The 15,331-nt window shown below is 41.3% G+C and overlaps 1 protein-coding gene across 3 annotated transcripts in view; it reads right to left on the bottom strand.

Moving 5' to 3' along the window:
- Window positions 1-1,121: 1,121 nt before the first annotated feature.
- Window positions 1,122-15,331, bottom strand: part of LOC124877470 (dmX-like protein 1) — a 79,657-nt gene continuing 65,447 nt past the window's right edge. For all 3 annotated transcript variants that reach the window (XM_047380690.1, XM_047380692.1, XM_047380691.1), the window contains 7 exons: window positions 15,206-15,266; window positions 14,637-14,764; window positions 11,007-11,084; window positions 10,803-10,894; window positions 8,337-8,389; window positions 7,803-8,020; window positions 1,122-4,629 (listed from right to left, as the gene is read on the bottom strand). In XM_047380690.1, the coding sequence (XP_047236646.1) occupies window positions 4,396-4,629; window positions 7,803-8,020; window positions 8,337-8,389; window positions 10,803-10,894; window positions 11,007-11,084; window positions 14,637-14,764; window positions 15,206-15,266 (864 nt within the window). In that variant the 3' untranslated portion in view covers window positions 1,122-4,395. The remainder of the gene's footprint in view (window positions 4,630-7,802; window positions 8,021-8,336; window positions 8,390-10,802; window positions 10,895-11,006; window positions 11,085-14,636; window positions 14,765-15,205; window positions 15,267-15,331) is intronic.

The raw sequence follows: 15,331 nt of genomic DNA, 5'->3' as shown, positions 1-15,331 counted from the left end.
TTGACCTGGGGAATGCGGCACCTGTAGCCCATTTCCTGCACACACCTGTGCACGGTGGCTCTGGATGTTTCTACTCCAGACTCAGTCCACTGCTTCCGCAGGTCCCCCAAGGTCTGGAATCGGCCCTTCTCCACAATCTTCCTCAGGGTCCGGTCACCTCTTCTCGTTGTGCAGCGTTTTCTGCCACACTTTTTCCTTCCCACAGACTTCCCACTGAGGTGTCTTGATACAGCACTCTGGGAACAGCCTATTCGTTCAGAAATTTCTTTCTGTGTCTTACCCTCTTGCTTGAGGGTGTCAATAGTGGCCTTCTGGACAGCAGTCAGGTCGGCAGTCTTACCCATGATTGGGGTTTTGAGTGATGAACCAGGCTGGGAGTTTTAAAGGCCTCAGGAATCTTTTGCAGGTGTTTAGAGTTAACTCGTTGATTCAGATGATTAGGTTCATAGCTCGTTTAGAGACCCTTTTAATGATATGCTAATTTTGTGAGATAGGAATTTTGGGTTTTCATGAGCTGTATGCCAAAATCATCCGTATTAAGACAATAAAAGACCTGAAATATTTCAGTTAGTGTGCAATGAATCTAAAATATATGAATGTTAAATTTTCATCATTACATTATGGAAAATAATGAACTTTATCGCAATATGCTAATATTTTGAGAAGGACCTGTACAAGCATAGGCCATTTACCATTTCTGTGACATGAACAAAAAAAATACCGAGCTAACTTATTTCCGTTCTTCACAGTAGAACATGAGACTCGATTAGACAAAGAGGTAAACTTTCTTGCACATAAGTGTCAAAACTACAGTAGCGAGACGTTTATGTCAGTTTGGCGCAGGTGTTTTCACAAAGATAAACAAGGAGCATGTTAGATAAGATGAAGATTGCTAATAGTGACAGGCTCGGTTCCACCTGTGCTGGTCCAAGTGTGAGGTCAGCATGTTAACGTGACTCAATGTTTGGGCTGAGATGTGAATGCTTGGCTCTCCTCGGTCATTTACAAATATTTGCAGCTAATCAGATGTGTCAGTTTGCATGACATGGTCACAGTTTCTCCAGATTCTAACTTTAAATCATTTCCTGTTAACCCTTTTCCAAAATGACAAACACAGCAGCTCATTTCACATTTTACCTTTATTACATCAGTAAATTTCTGTATATAATCCAATGATTTACATTAGAAAATTAGACCTATTTAATCAAGTTCACATTTGGAAGATTGAAAGGGGAGAAAACAAAGCTAAACACGATCATTTCCATTTTATTTAGGCCAGCGATGTTTGTTTGATCGTCTTGCGCAGCAGCTGCAACCTGAAACGAAATGCTGTTAAACTGCAGGACTAGAAAGAAATGAGCAGTGATTTAGGTTAAAAAAAAAAAAAAAATCCTTTTATTGTCCAGTTTCTGCAAGAATACACTTGGCTCGCTACGATAAAACCGACCTTCCTCGGCAAGCTGCTGCAGAGCATTTTGCAAACACTCAGATTTGCAGAGAAAGAAAAAAAAACAGAGGAAAATCTGAATAAAATTTACCTTTTTGAGCAGCCTCTACTGCTAAGTATAAACATATTTCATAAATATACCCGTCTGTACAGAATAATCTTCATATAGTGGCTTGTTATCGTCACCCACCATTTATCTACGACTAGTCGAGACTAAAATAAACTTGTGGATCTATAAATACAGAACTGCATTAAACATGTTTTATCTAAAGGTTTTTCCTAAGATCGTTTATATCTGTTACAAGTTTTAGGGGTTTTAATCGTAATAGATGCATCATGTTAAACATCAACCAAGATGATATTCCTAGAGATGCACCGATCAGAATCGCCAGATGGGCAGGCCCAATATTTAGTAAATGCATCTAAAATAAGAACTACCACCCTTTTCAGTCTCTAAATGCACCAATCAGCAGCTACTTCGATGTGCTTTTCTTTGGAGTTTAAAAAAAATCTGATATGTTCTGGTGTCTAAATTAGGAAGGTTTTGAATTTACTCCACTTTCTGTTGAATTCAAAATGACAAAGCTGCACCACATGTCTTGCTCTCCCTTATGTGTTTTACTCACGAGGGAGAGAAGAAAATCAGATTAGGTCAAAATTGGGGGAAATTGACCTATTCTGTAAATCGGTATCGGCCAGAAAAAGCCTGATCGGTGCATCTCCAGATACGTTCCTGAAGGAAAAGTGCTGCATTTGGACAAAACCAAGGCGACGACTCTTAACACTTAACATAAGCAAGTCGGCCAATAAAACATTTCCATTAAAACAACTTCCTATTTTGAGCATTTCACCCCCTGTCAACAGTAAAGTTTCCTGCAACATGTTCCAACGAGGAAAGGTAATAATTTGTGGAGTCAAACATCAACACAAAGCTCTGATAAATTAAAGCTACTTTGTGCAACAGAGTTTCAACACTATAACCAATGCACTGTGGCAGGTTGGCAGGAGGGGATTCAGAGGATTAAGGACACTTAATGTTGATTATAACACCACTGGTTAATTTAGGCCGGGATAAACAAACATCCCGGTGTCTATTCTCATAATTATTATTATTACCCTAACACCTTCAGCCTGCCTACTGTAGTTATATGCTTTAAACTACATATAATTAGCTTAATTTATCTTATGTGCAAATACAGATAGAAACAGGTGCAGAGAGGAGGAAGAGATCACCTTTGAGAGAAATATTTGCTTTCTGACAGATGGATGAGAGGGGCGATGCTATGGTGCTGCCTACAGAAGGTTGTATACCTCCATTTTGTTCCCAGGAGTTGCCATTTTGTCGTTTCATGTTGGGAAACAAACCGTTTCATACTCACACTATTGCATTTTATTTTCGGCACTTTCTCTTATTAAAGGAAGGGAATTATTGTTTGTAGTTGTTTGTGGGAAAGCAAAAGTATTGTGATTTATTGGGATCATAATTAACTAGTTGATGTGAAGTAGTCAAGATTATTAGTTTTACTATTGTTTTTCACTGTTTGTTCCATGAGAGCATCAATAAATTTTAATATATGTGCATTTATTGTGAGCTGGTCTGTGGTTCAGTCACACTGTTTAATGTAACTGCTGCAACCTATCAGATATGGTAACTTTTTATTTCTAAGATCAGTTTCTGTGTTTGTGAGGCTCTGACTGTATGCTCTTAAATCCCTTGCCAAAAAAACATCTGCAATGAATCTTTAAAACACTTTTTATTGTGACTTTGTTCCTTGTCCCTGTGTTACACCCTATTTCCATTTAATTTGGTTCTGATCCCCGTTGGGCCAGTTTATTCTTCTGAAATAAGCCAGATTGTGACCCCAGACCAAACCAAAACAACTACCTGACCTACTGCTGGTGCATATTATCATAAAACCATATTCCCTTAGAGAGGACTGTTGATGCAGCGGGTACATTTTGATACCTGGTCGGTACCTAACGTCCAGCAGCAGGCGGGTTCAAAATGACCAAAACTGCAGACAACAACGGCCTGGTTCAGCCCAAAGTGCTGGTCCACCTGAAAGCATCGCAACATCTAACAAATGACACACTGGATAAATCTTGTTATTGTAAAACTAGTTACCTGCAGGAACATTTAGCTTGGGATTGTTTTCTCCCTGCTGGGACTGCCTGGCGACAGCAGAGCTAAAAGCTGGCGTCTGTTTGGATGAATTGATGCAGACTCTGACCTTCGTTTCTGCACATTTAGTGTTTTGTCCGACCTAATCTATCAGAAAGCAAAACATATTTCCCTGTAAAGGCAACCTCCTGTATTCATCTCCAACTTCGTACGAGTGATTCTGAGTCCAGCTGGAGAGGAGCTCCAGTTAGTGTGACGTAACACCAGCGACATAAAAAACTAGCGTCTGCTCGCTCCCAATGAGCCGTTTGATCCGGACAAACACCTGGTCCTCTGCTTGTCCCACCCAGCTGCTTTCACCGGGAACCTTATGATGGTTCTGTCTGGAACCCTCTGGCCTCACCGAGTTCAGTTGTATCGGTCTTTTGTTGAAACAGAACCCCTGTTGTTCTTTATACAAGGCTTCAACAGCTGATCTTCAGTGGACGGCGAGTTGGCAGCTTGGTGTGGAAAGTGTCCAGCTGAAGCTTCTGGGCGTGTCTCGGTTTTCTGAACGTGCTTTCATCTGTACCCTGTGCTCGCGGCAGCTTCAATTTTTAACACTTGTAAAATAGCTCTTCTGCTTGGTCGCCCTTACAAGATTTGGGTTCATAAAAAAAAAAAGAAAAAGAGAAAAAGAAAAATCACAGCAGATTTTTCTCTGCAATGACTCGTTTGCTTGTCGCGTCGTTCATTTGACACGTCGCCATTCTTCCTTTTAAGTCTTCTGTCTGAGCTCATGAAAGCCAAATTGGTTTCTCTGCTTCAGTGCTACCCTTTTCCCAGACTAGATGAAGAACTTGACATCGCTCCTGGGGCTGCTGCTGTTGTTTTCCGCCACGGCAAAGCGGTTGGGAAGTGTCCTCATCTTCATGGTTCCGTCAGCACCGCAGGAGAAGATGTGGCTGGCCGGCCCCACCTCGATCTGCATCACTCCGGTACCGAGGTTCCTGAACAGCGACTGGCGGGCGTGTTCGTTCGGAAAGGTGTAGAGGAGGCAGTGCGTGGCCAGACTCCACACCTGGGAGCAAAAACAAACAAAAATATGTTTAGAAACAAGAGCCCAAGCAGCTTGAGTTCATCCATTGAATAAATACGGGACCTATAGTACTTTTAGTAGATGCTGTCTGTCCGCTGTTACACCCCCCTCTGGTTCTGAATCTGTGGCTCAACATAGCAACCAGCTCCTGCTTGTGTAACCTTTGATAAACGCTGCAATGTGCTGCTATTCTTAGCAGTGCTCGCAGCGTGACTGAGGGATGATGAAGTTGGAATGTAGGTTGTTTCTCAACTTTGATTCATTTCCCCCATTTTGCCATGCTACAATCACAAACATCAAGTTTTATTGGGCTTTTATGTGATATAACATAAAAAGCAGAAGGAAAATAAAATGTCTGGTATTTTTTGCAAGTAAAAACCAAACTAAAAGCAAAACAGCTCAAACTCAGAAAGATTAGGCCCGAACTTTGACTAGGCCATTTTACCACATGAATATGCTCTGATCTAAACCCTTCCCTCAGTTTTGGGTCTTGTGTAGCCTCTAAGAGCCTCTATTAACATACATCCATCTTCCCATCAACTCTGACCAGCTTCCCTGTCCCTGCTGAAGAAAAACATGCAAACAGCATCATGCTGCCACCACCATGTTTCACCATGAGAATGGGGTTTTTCGCGTCTTTTGCAACCTCTAAGAGGTAAGAGGGAGGGACAAATGGGTCTGTTGTTCTGGGCCTAGGTTTGGTGAAGGGGGCCCAGTCTGCAGTATGAAACCCAGAGCGGTGCAGTCGAAAATGATGAGGCTGCCCGCCTCGGAGGGGAGAGACACTGTCACATTTACTAATCAGGGGACTTCTGAAGGCAATTGTCTTCACTGGAGTTGTTGCACTAGTTTTTTTATTTATTGATATATTTTATAGGGGGCTGATTCCCCTTTTTAGATTTTTATTCGTAAAAAAACTTAAACCAAACATTATTTGTGCTCCATTTCACAAATATGCATTACTTTGTGTTAGTCTATCACATAAAGCTTCACCTTCTCAGCCCCAATTTCAATTCTTTTAAACAATATTTATAAGCAAATGACCAACTGGTCTCCCTTCAGGCTCAGCAGCCCTCCAGTTGTCCTCATTCTGTTTTTAAAGCTCAGTTCCTCCAATTTGACTCAAGTGGCATTACATAAAGGAAACAGCTCAGGCCCAGTAAAAAGAAGGCTAGAAGCCTTAGACGACATATTTTCAAAGAACAGAGGTGCAAGTGAAGCAACGTGAGTAGTAGAAATTTATGTGCTTCGTAACAGTAGGTGCCCTCAGAGGAGAGGAGTCTTTTTTTAAAGACTTTTAAAGGTTTAGAGGGAGAGTTCTGCTCTGATGGCCTTTTGGAGCTCTTTCAGAATGAGAACGTTTGACCAAGACAGTCTCAGGCCTCGTCACATAGGGAGGTATAAAGCAGCTGTTTGGAGTACAAAGTTACAGGCCGACACAGGAGAAGCAGAACTCACCGACAATATACCTGCAGAACGCAGAAGAACTTTATATGTTGGTATACAGAGGCGTCTCGGAGCTGCTGGCATACATACAGTTACTACACATGGTGTTACCATTAACCAACATCTTAATTAAATCCAGCTCAATTTCCTTCGGAGGCGAACTAATTTGTAAACAGAGCCCACATGGATGCAATCTGATCTCAGCATAAATGTAGCAGCTCTGTGGAGGCCTCAGAGGTTTGTTAGAGAACATTAGAGGGAAAACTATATAGATATTGCATCAAAACAAGTAAGTTCTGTTACCTTTATATAAAAAAAAACCCAGTTCAGTTTTATATCAGAGGTCTTAAAGAGGTGCATGCAGTGTCACACCAGCACAGCTGCAAACCTAACAAGACATGGCAGTCCACAGAAGCGAGCAGGCGGGTCAAGGAGGGCATCAATCGGAGAAGCAGCTAAAAGCCATGGTAACTTTAGAGGAGCTGCAAATATCCACAGCTCAGGTGGGAGAATCTGTTAACAGGTTGTGCACTCAGAAAAGTCTGGTCTTTCTGGAAGAGTGGCAAGACAGGGTGTCTGCAGGTTTCAGCAAGTCAAATTTCAGACATTTTAAAGACCTTTTTAATGTCACCTTGATTGAAATTTACCTTGATCAGAACAAACGCTGCTTGTTCTGATCTGTTGACAAACAAGGAAATAAAAGGAAAATCTACCAACTTTGAAATTGTTCTGTCCCAGATTGGCAGATATGAAAACAACTTGAGCACATCCACTAAAGACCAAGATTCACTCAGAGGAACTAATGTCGATGGATTGGTGCACACAGTGGGAGCACTTTATTTTGTGATAAGGTATTCTATGCACTAAAGTCTATAAATATATGAGCTTATCTCCCAGTTCCTGGTCTTTCATCCAACACTTGAAAAGCTTCTGCATATGCAGATTAATTAAGGAACGTTTTCAGATAGCCAATATACAATTAACGGTTCAGATCAGGAACATCACACAGAGCTTTGAAGCTTTTTCACGAGCAATAATCCAGAATGAAAGTCATTTGAATTCTGAGCAGATACATTTGGGCCTCGACACCAGCAGAACACAATGGCTTCCTCCTGTAACGGCTGTGTGATTGCCACCAATGTAATCGAGGCCGAAGATGAAAGACACCCCTTGTCTCTATCTCTCTCTGGAAATATGCTTTTTTTTAACCCTAAATTATTTATTAACCCTAAAAAACCCTCTCCCTTATTTTTAGTGCCACCCACTTTCACCTTCGACAGAAGCCTCCATCAGTCACTGCTGTCCCGAGCAGATGGTTAATCATCATGTGACATTGATTTCTATTGACTTTGATGGGGCTCGCCGCCCCTGTGGACAAACACCAGTCATCTGACTGAGGATCTGGAGGAAGGCCAGACTTTTTCCCACCTGGGTGCCAGACGCCCTGCAGGGATGTTCTCTCTCAGACAAGTTTACTTCGTGCAGAAGAAATCAACTGTTTTCATTATCCAGGGCTTAATGCTTTTACATTACTGTTTGCACTTAGAAATAATTGATTTTCTAAAAAAACTCAACAACCTTATATTGATTTTCCTCACAAAAAAGGCTAAGAAATAATGGAAAGAATTCTTACAGTCAAACATGATTAACTCTTTCCGACCATGTCGGGAATATCTCATTGAATCATCACCATGAGCTGATAAAAATACCTTAATGTTTCCCTCGGCAGACCCGCTGATGAAGCAGTCCTCAGTGGGATCAACGGCCAACGCTTTAACCGGTGAGTCGTGAGCCAGGAAGCTCTGCCGCTGGTGTCTGTGTGGAAGCTCCAAGATGGTGACCCACCCTTTCCTCCCGCCGGTGAGGAGAAGCTGCCGCCGCTGCACCATCGAGAGCACGGTGGCACCGGACTCGTGGCAGCAGAAAGCTAGAGAGAAAAGGGATGGGTAGAAGAAAATAAAAAACATTATGAGAGCTGCGTTTAGAATGAAAGAAAACATGAAGACTAAAAGACGAATATGTCATTATTGTAGTATTATTATTATTATTAGAATTTCATTATTAGGTCACTGAATAATAAGAAATGATTGAGGGGAAAAACATTCAAACACATTTAATTTAGTTTTACAAAAGATTAAAAATATTGATGTATATTTATATTTAAGAGACCAACTTGAAGCTTTTTTTTGTTGAGGAAAACAAGTTTTTTCTGAAATCTAAAACCAACCCATAAAATAACCTACCATGTACGAGGCTGTTTGCAGGAGTGACGAGCGTGTCCCAGAGACAGACATTCCTGCAAAGCAAAAACATTTCCAAACGATAATCAATTTCTTATCACACAATCTGACATTAGGTGCACCATGTTGTCAAAGGTATTCACTTGTTTGTCTTCACACACACTATAACTTGAGCAACATCCCATTCTTAATCCATAGGATTTAATATGTCAGCGATAACAGTTTCAACTGTTCTGGGAAGGATTTCCATAAGGTTTAGAGTTGTGTTTTTAAGAATATTTGACCATGCTTCCAGAAGCATATTTTTGAGGTCAGACACCGATGTTGGACGGGAAGGCCTGTCTGGCAGTCTCCGCTCTTATTCATCCCAAAGATGTTCTGTCGGATTGAGGTTAAGACAATGTGAAAGTCAGTCAAGTTCTTCCACACCAAATTCACTCATTCATCTTTTTATGAACAATCCTATTTTTTTAATAACAGAGTTTGAACTCTCAACTTTTACTAATGTGCTTTTTGCTAAGTCTGGTGTTTTTACTCCTCTCATATTACATTTATTGTTGCTTTGTGCACTTGTGCACAGTCATGCTGGAACAGGAAGAGAATAATCTCCAAACTGTTCCCACAAAGCTGGAAGTTTGAAACTGTCTAAAACTGTCTAAAATGTATTAGCATTAAGAGTTCCTTTAATAGGAACTAAAGAGTCAAGCCCAACTCCTGCAAACGAGCCCCAGACCATAACCCCCTTCTTCACCAAAATTTACAACCGGACCCAATGAACTTGGTAACGGTGGTTCTCCAGGGGACTGCCAAACCCAGACTCTTACAATGGATACCAGAGAGAGGAATGATTCCTTACTCCAGAGAACACGTCTCCACTGCTCTAGAACACGGTGCCAGGGTGCTTTGCCTCATTACATCTGATGCTTAGTGATGCACTAGGTGATGTAAGACTTAGATGCAACTCATTGGCCATGGAAACCCATTCCATGAAGCTCTCTTTACACTGGTCTTGAGCTAATCTGAAAGCTACATGAAGTTTTGAGGTCCACAGATATTGACTGTGCAATATGCACCTCAGCATCCACTGCTGCTCTGTGGTTTTACCTGGCCTACCGCGTCATGGCTGACATGCTGTTGTTCGAAGTGGCTTCCACTTTGTTATAATACCAACGAAGGCTGACTATGGAATATTTAGTAGTGAGGAAATTTCACTGAATGTATTTCACAGTTGGCATCCATGGTACCACACAGGAATTCACTGAGCTCCTGAGAACGACCCATTTTTTCACAGATGTTTGCAGAACAAATTTGCATTTTTAGGTGATGGTTCTTATACAACTGTGGCCAGGAACACACCCGAGAACGTAATTTTCAGGAACCTTGTTTTTTTCTGAGGGGTACAAAACTCTGGTTTGTTTAAAACACTGATGCTGAGACAGTCCCTCCCACTGCAGGAGTGTTGATGGACCCCTTGCTCTGCATAGGTGTGTGAGAGAGGCTCCCAATACAGGAACAATACAAACTACTGATTCTTTCATAGTGATTACACTTAATGACGTGTGAAAGTCACTCTAAACCTAATAGGAACAGTGTAACTGGAACAAACTAAACAAATCTGGCCAATGAAGACTTCTGTGTCCTCTTTGTTGTGACATTTCTCAAGGCAGCTTTAACTGCACAGTCATGCAGCAGCAGTGCTCTTTGCTTCTTTAAATCCTAAAATCATTTAAATTTGTAACTCAAAACTAAAACACTTAAACTTTCTGACATTACTGGTTAATATTCCCAAAAATGTCTCTGGATGTTTGATTGGAAAACGTTTCTCAGTAAAATATTTTAGTTATCCCAGTTAAAACTCATTTACAGTTTATATGTTCTATTAACTTTAAACTTTAATATGTTTTTAATCACAAGCCTGTTCTTTTGGTTGTCTGTGGTAAATTCTGAAGTCAACATGATAATTAGGGCTTTTAAACTATTCATGTGGAGTCTTTCACAGTGTTAAACTTCCTAGGCACAGATAAAAACAACCATACACCTTTGCAGGGTTTCTAATTTAGTTTTAGAAAGTAACTGTGTGAAAGAATCAGTAGTAATGCTTGTAGAACACCAGTTTGAAATGCCCTCTTCCTCTCTCCTGTTGGAGTCATCCTCTCCACATATATGAGCGAAAGCAGAGGTCTGCCTCCACGTTTTATAGTTCATTTAAAGCCTGCCACAGTTACACCTTGCAAGGAGTTTGGCGTTGTATTGCATAAGTTGTGGAGTAAAGCATCTGTTAAAGAATCAACTCTTGTAGCTTTACTGCTAAAAATCTGCCTTTTTTAGTTTTAGTCAAAGTAATCTCCAGAAATAGTCCTGGCAATCAAAATGCGCACAGCAGAAAGCCCAAAGGAGATTAAAGGTTCAGGGTAGTTTATGTGACAGGGGAATAGAGGTTCAAGAAAATCTTCTTTCAGGTTTCTGTACCTGTTGTCTGTTGAAAGGCCTGCAGTGGCGATGAGGGAAGAAGAGCCCACAAAAACAAAGTCATGAGCTGTCTTGTTGTGGCACTGCAAAGTCTGGCAGAGAGGAGCACAGAAGGCAGTCGGTAAAAATGACAACATAATAAAATCAGTAAAGCATTTAATGTAATGACAGTAATAGCATAGAAATAAATTATAAATAAATTACCAGGTATGGTTTGGGTGTGTTACCACTGGTGTTGGTTTGCCAGAGACTTAATCCTCCATCTGCATCTACAATACCGAACTACACAAAACAAGCAGAGAGCAGATTGCTATAACTGAAGAAGTATTACCCGGTAATTTACTTGAACAAACAAAAACCGCAAAACCAGATTTGCAGCCAAATACTGATATCTATAATTCCCTTCAGGTGAAAATGGTTTTCCAAAACACAAGTCGGTTCCCATTCAGGTTGTGGGCATAAAGATATCAAGATGCTATGGGGAGCCTGGGATGATAATGGGACGGGATCAATAGAACATCAATAATGTTTCAGAATTTCACTGTCGGTGGTCATAATGTTCTGGTTGATATGCTTACACAACTAAAAATAGGTGCTCTGCTTGTGTTCCCTCTGCATTAGTTTTATTCCAAAGCATATTTCTCTCTCTTGGCCAGCACAGACAGATAAGTACTGGCACAGGAGAGGTACCATCTGAGAAAATTATTAGCCTGAGGCGAGAGCCTGAGTTCAAAACGCTGGCTTCATTCAGCTCAGTAACAATATGTGCTGAGGACCAACTCCCTATGGTGGTGTGAGCTAGAGTGGCAGATATGTGGCAGCAAGTATGGAAACATCTCTGAATATGACAAAATGGAGTCCCATTTCAAAATAAAGGGCATGTATCATATTTTAGAGCCAAAATCAAAAAAGATGGAAACAAATAAATTACAATCAGCCTTTCTGCTGTTGATGAGTAAGTTTAATGTTTTCATTTTTCTGACAGAAAAAGAACATTCGAAACCATACCTCCCTAAAACATAAAGGCACAACCAAATATATATGATGTGTGATCTGGAACTGAGAAGTGTGAATAAATGTTGTAAACTGAAATCTGTGTTTGTTTTTGGACAAAACAGGCAGCAATACAGGTCCTTCTCAAAATATTAGCATATTGTGATAAAGTTGATTATTTTCCATAATGTAATGATGAAAATTTAACATTCATATATTTTAGATTCATTGTACACTAACTGAAATATTCCAGGTCTTTTATTGTCTTAATACGGATGATTTTGGCATACAGCTCATGAAAACCCAAAATTCCTATCTCACAAAATTAGCATATTTCATCCGACCAATAAAAGAAAAGTGTTTTTAATACAAAAAATGTCAACCTTCAAATAATCATGTACAGTTATGCACTCAATATTTGGTCGGGAATCCTTTTGCAGAAATGACTGCTTCAATGCGGCGTGGCATGGAGGCAATCAGCCTGTGGCACTGCTGAGGTCTTATGGAGGCCCAGGATGCTTCGATAGCGGCCTTTAGCTCATCCAGAGTGTTGGGTCTTGAGTCTCTCAACGTTCTCTTCACAATATCCCACAGATTCTCTATGGGGTTCAGGTCAGGAGAGTTGGCAGGCCAATTGAGCACAGTGATACCATGGTCAGTAAACCATTTACCAGTGGTTTTGGCACTGTGAGCAGGTGCCAGGTCATGCTGAAAAATGAAATCTTCATCTCCATAAAGCTTTTCAGCAGATGGAAGCATGAAGTGCTCCAAAATCTCCTGATAGCTAGCTGCATTGACCCTGCCCTTGATAAAACACAGTGGACCAACACCAGCAGCTGACACGGCACCCCAGACCATCACTGACTGTGGGTACTTGACACTGGACTTCTGGCATTTTGGCATTTCCTTCTCCCCAGTCTTCCTCCAGACTCTGGCACCTTGATTTCTGAATAACATGCAGAATTTGCTTTCATCCGAAAAAAGTACTTTGGACCACTGAGCAACAGTCCAGTGCTGCTTCTCTGTAGTCCAGGTCAGGCGCTTCTGCTGCTGTTTCTGGTTCATAAGTGGCTTGACCTGGGGAACGCGGCACCTGTAGCCCATTTCCTGCACACGCCTGTGCACGGTGGCTCTGGATGTTTCTACTCCAGACTCAGTCCACTGCTTCCGCAGGTCCCCCAAGGTCTGGAATCGGCCCTTCTCCACAATCTTCCTCAGGGTCCGGTCACCTCTTCTCGTTGTGCAGCGTTTTCTGCCACACTTTTTCCTTCCCAAAGACTTCCCACTGAGGTGCCTTGATACAGCACTCTGGGAACAGCCTATTCGTTCAGAAATTTCTTTCTGTGTCTTACTCTCTTGCTTGAGGGTGTCAATAGTGGCCTTCTGGACAGCAGTCAGGTCGGCAGTCTTACCCATGATTGGGGTTTTGAGTGATGAACCAGGCTGGGAGTTTTAAAGGCCTCAGGAATCTTTTGCAGGTGTTTAGAGTTAACTCGTTGATTCAGATGATTAGGTTCATAGCTCGTTTAGAGACCCTTTTAATGATATGCTAATTTTGTGAGACAGGAATTTTGGGTTTTCATGAGCTGTATGCCATAATCATCCGTATTAAGACAATAAAAGACCTGAAATATTTCATTTAGTGTGCAATGAATCTAAAATATATGAATATAAAATTTTCATCATGACATTATGGAAAATAATGAACTTTATCACAATATGCTAATATTTTGAGAAGGACCTGTATGTCACACAAAAAGGATGGAGTGAGCACGCCTACTTTACCTGAAGATCCAAGGCTACAACAGGTAGCTTTAGTAGAGTCAGCAGCCAGACCACTGAGCTAACCGCATGTGTTGTTTGTGAGCCTAAAGTTTCCCCGGATAGAAATATTTTTGTTTTACATTGTTTTACTTTTTATGTGTACCTTGTCAGTACAAAACATCAGCCTGTCAGTGCTCAGACAATATGCCGCACACTGCATTAAGTTGGTCTGTAGTGCTGTCGTCCCAGAATCGTCCCAGTTTGCTCAAGACAAGCAGACTAAGTACATGGATTACTGGAACCATGGCCTGTGGCGTGATGAGACCAAAATAAACTTATTTGGTTTAGATGGTGTCAAGCGTGTGTGGCGGCAACCAGATGAGGAGTACAAAGATAAGTAGCCTTGCCTACAGTTAAGCATGGTGGTGGTAGTGTTATGGTTTGAATTTGTGGGGAGCTACAGTCCATTAGGGGAACTATGAATGCCAACATGCGCTGACATACTGAAGCAGAGCATGATCCCATCCCTTCTGAAACTGGGCAGTATTCCAACATGATAACGACCCCAAGACGACCACTGCCTTGCTAAAGAAACAGAGGATAAAGGTGCTGGATTGACCCAACATGTCTCCAGACCTCAACCCTGTTGAGCATCTGTGGGACATCGTGAAGCGGAAGGTGGAGGAGCGCAGGATCTCTAACATCCACCGGATCCATGATGTCATCATGGAGGAGTGGTAGAGGACTCCAGTGGCAATCTGTGAAACTCTAGTGAACTCCAAGCCCAAGAGAGTTAGGGCAGTGCTGGAAAATAATTTCACCTAGGAGTGTACTCACCTTTGTTGCCAGCGGTTTAGACATTTATGGCTGTGTGTTGAGTTGTTTTGAGGGGACAGCAGATTTACACTGTTATACAAGCTGTACACTGACTATTTACCATTGTATTAAGGTTTTCATTAATTAAAGTCAGTCTTCAGTGTTATCCCATGAACAAATACAAAATATTAAATATTTGCCAAAATGTGAGGGGTGCACTTACATTTGTTAGATACTGTAGGATGAGTATGGATTACTGACCTTGTTTCCTTGGTGGTTGAAGCGGATCCTGGTGACTCTGGAGTTACCTGGACTTCTGAAGCAGATGATCTGCTGGGAGTGACCCCACTCAAACATCCTCACGCTACCGTCTTGAGCTCCTGTCAGGTCTGATAAACACAAAACGGAAAAGAAGAAATGAAGACATAACATCTTTTAGGTAGATGTCATTTAGTGCACGGGCACATCTTAGCTGTTGTTTAGTCCCCAAACCATCCATAATTGATTAACGAATGTGTTCATTTATAGACGCTTCAGGAGATGTTTTCCTGACATGCTGGGAATCGTTCGACCCAGACACCTCCTAGTTTACATTTTTAGAGAAAAAGTACAAAAATCCACCAAGAGAGCTGGCATAGCCTTTTTTGATGAGCAGCAAACAAAGCAGAGGAAAGGAGAAATAAAAAGTTAAATTTCAGTTGCAACATATGCATTAAAGACAACCTTTTGGTGATGCAACCCTCCTTGGAGAATATGACATATGTGTTGCACTTTTAATATAAAAGCGATGACTCCTCCAATCTACTGACAGACGTCAGAGTTCTACTTACAGTATGGCAGTGTAGGATGGGAGGTCATTCTTCTCACATTGTTGATATTTCTCTTTATCATCTGGGAGAAGAAGAAAAAAAAGAGTGGGTGGACAAGAGTTTTACAAAAAAACTAAACATATTTGT

Source organism: Girardinichthys multiradiatus, chromosome 12, assembly GCF_021462225.1.
Source record: "Girardinichthys multiradiatus isolate DD_20200921_A chromosome 12, DD_fGirMul_XY1, whole genome shotgun sequence".
NCBI lineage: Eukaryota > Metazoa > Chordata > Actinopteri > Cyprinodontiformes > Goodeidae > Girardinichthys > Girardinichthys multiradiatus.
This window is presented reverse-complemented; position numbering and strand designations above follow the sequence as displayed.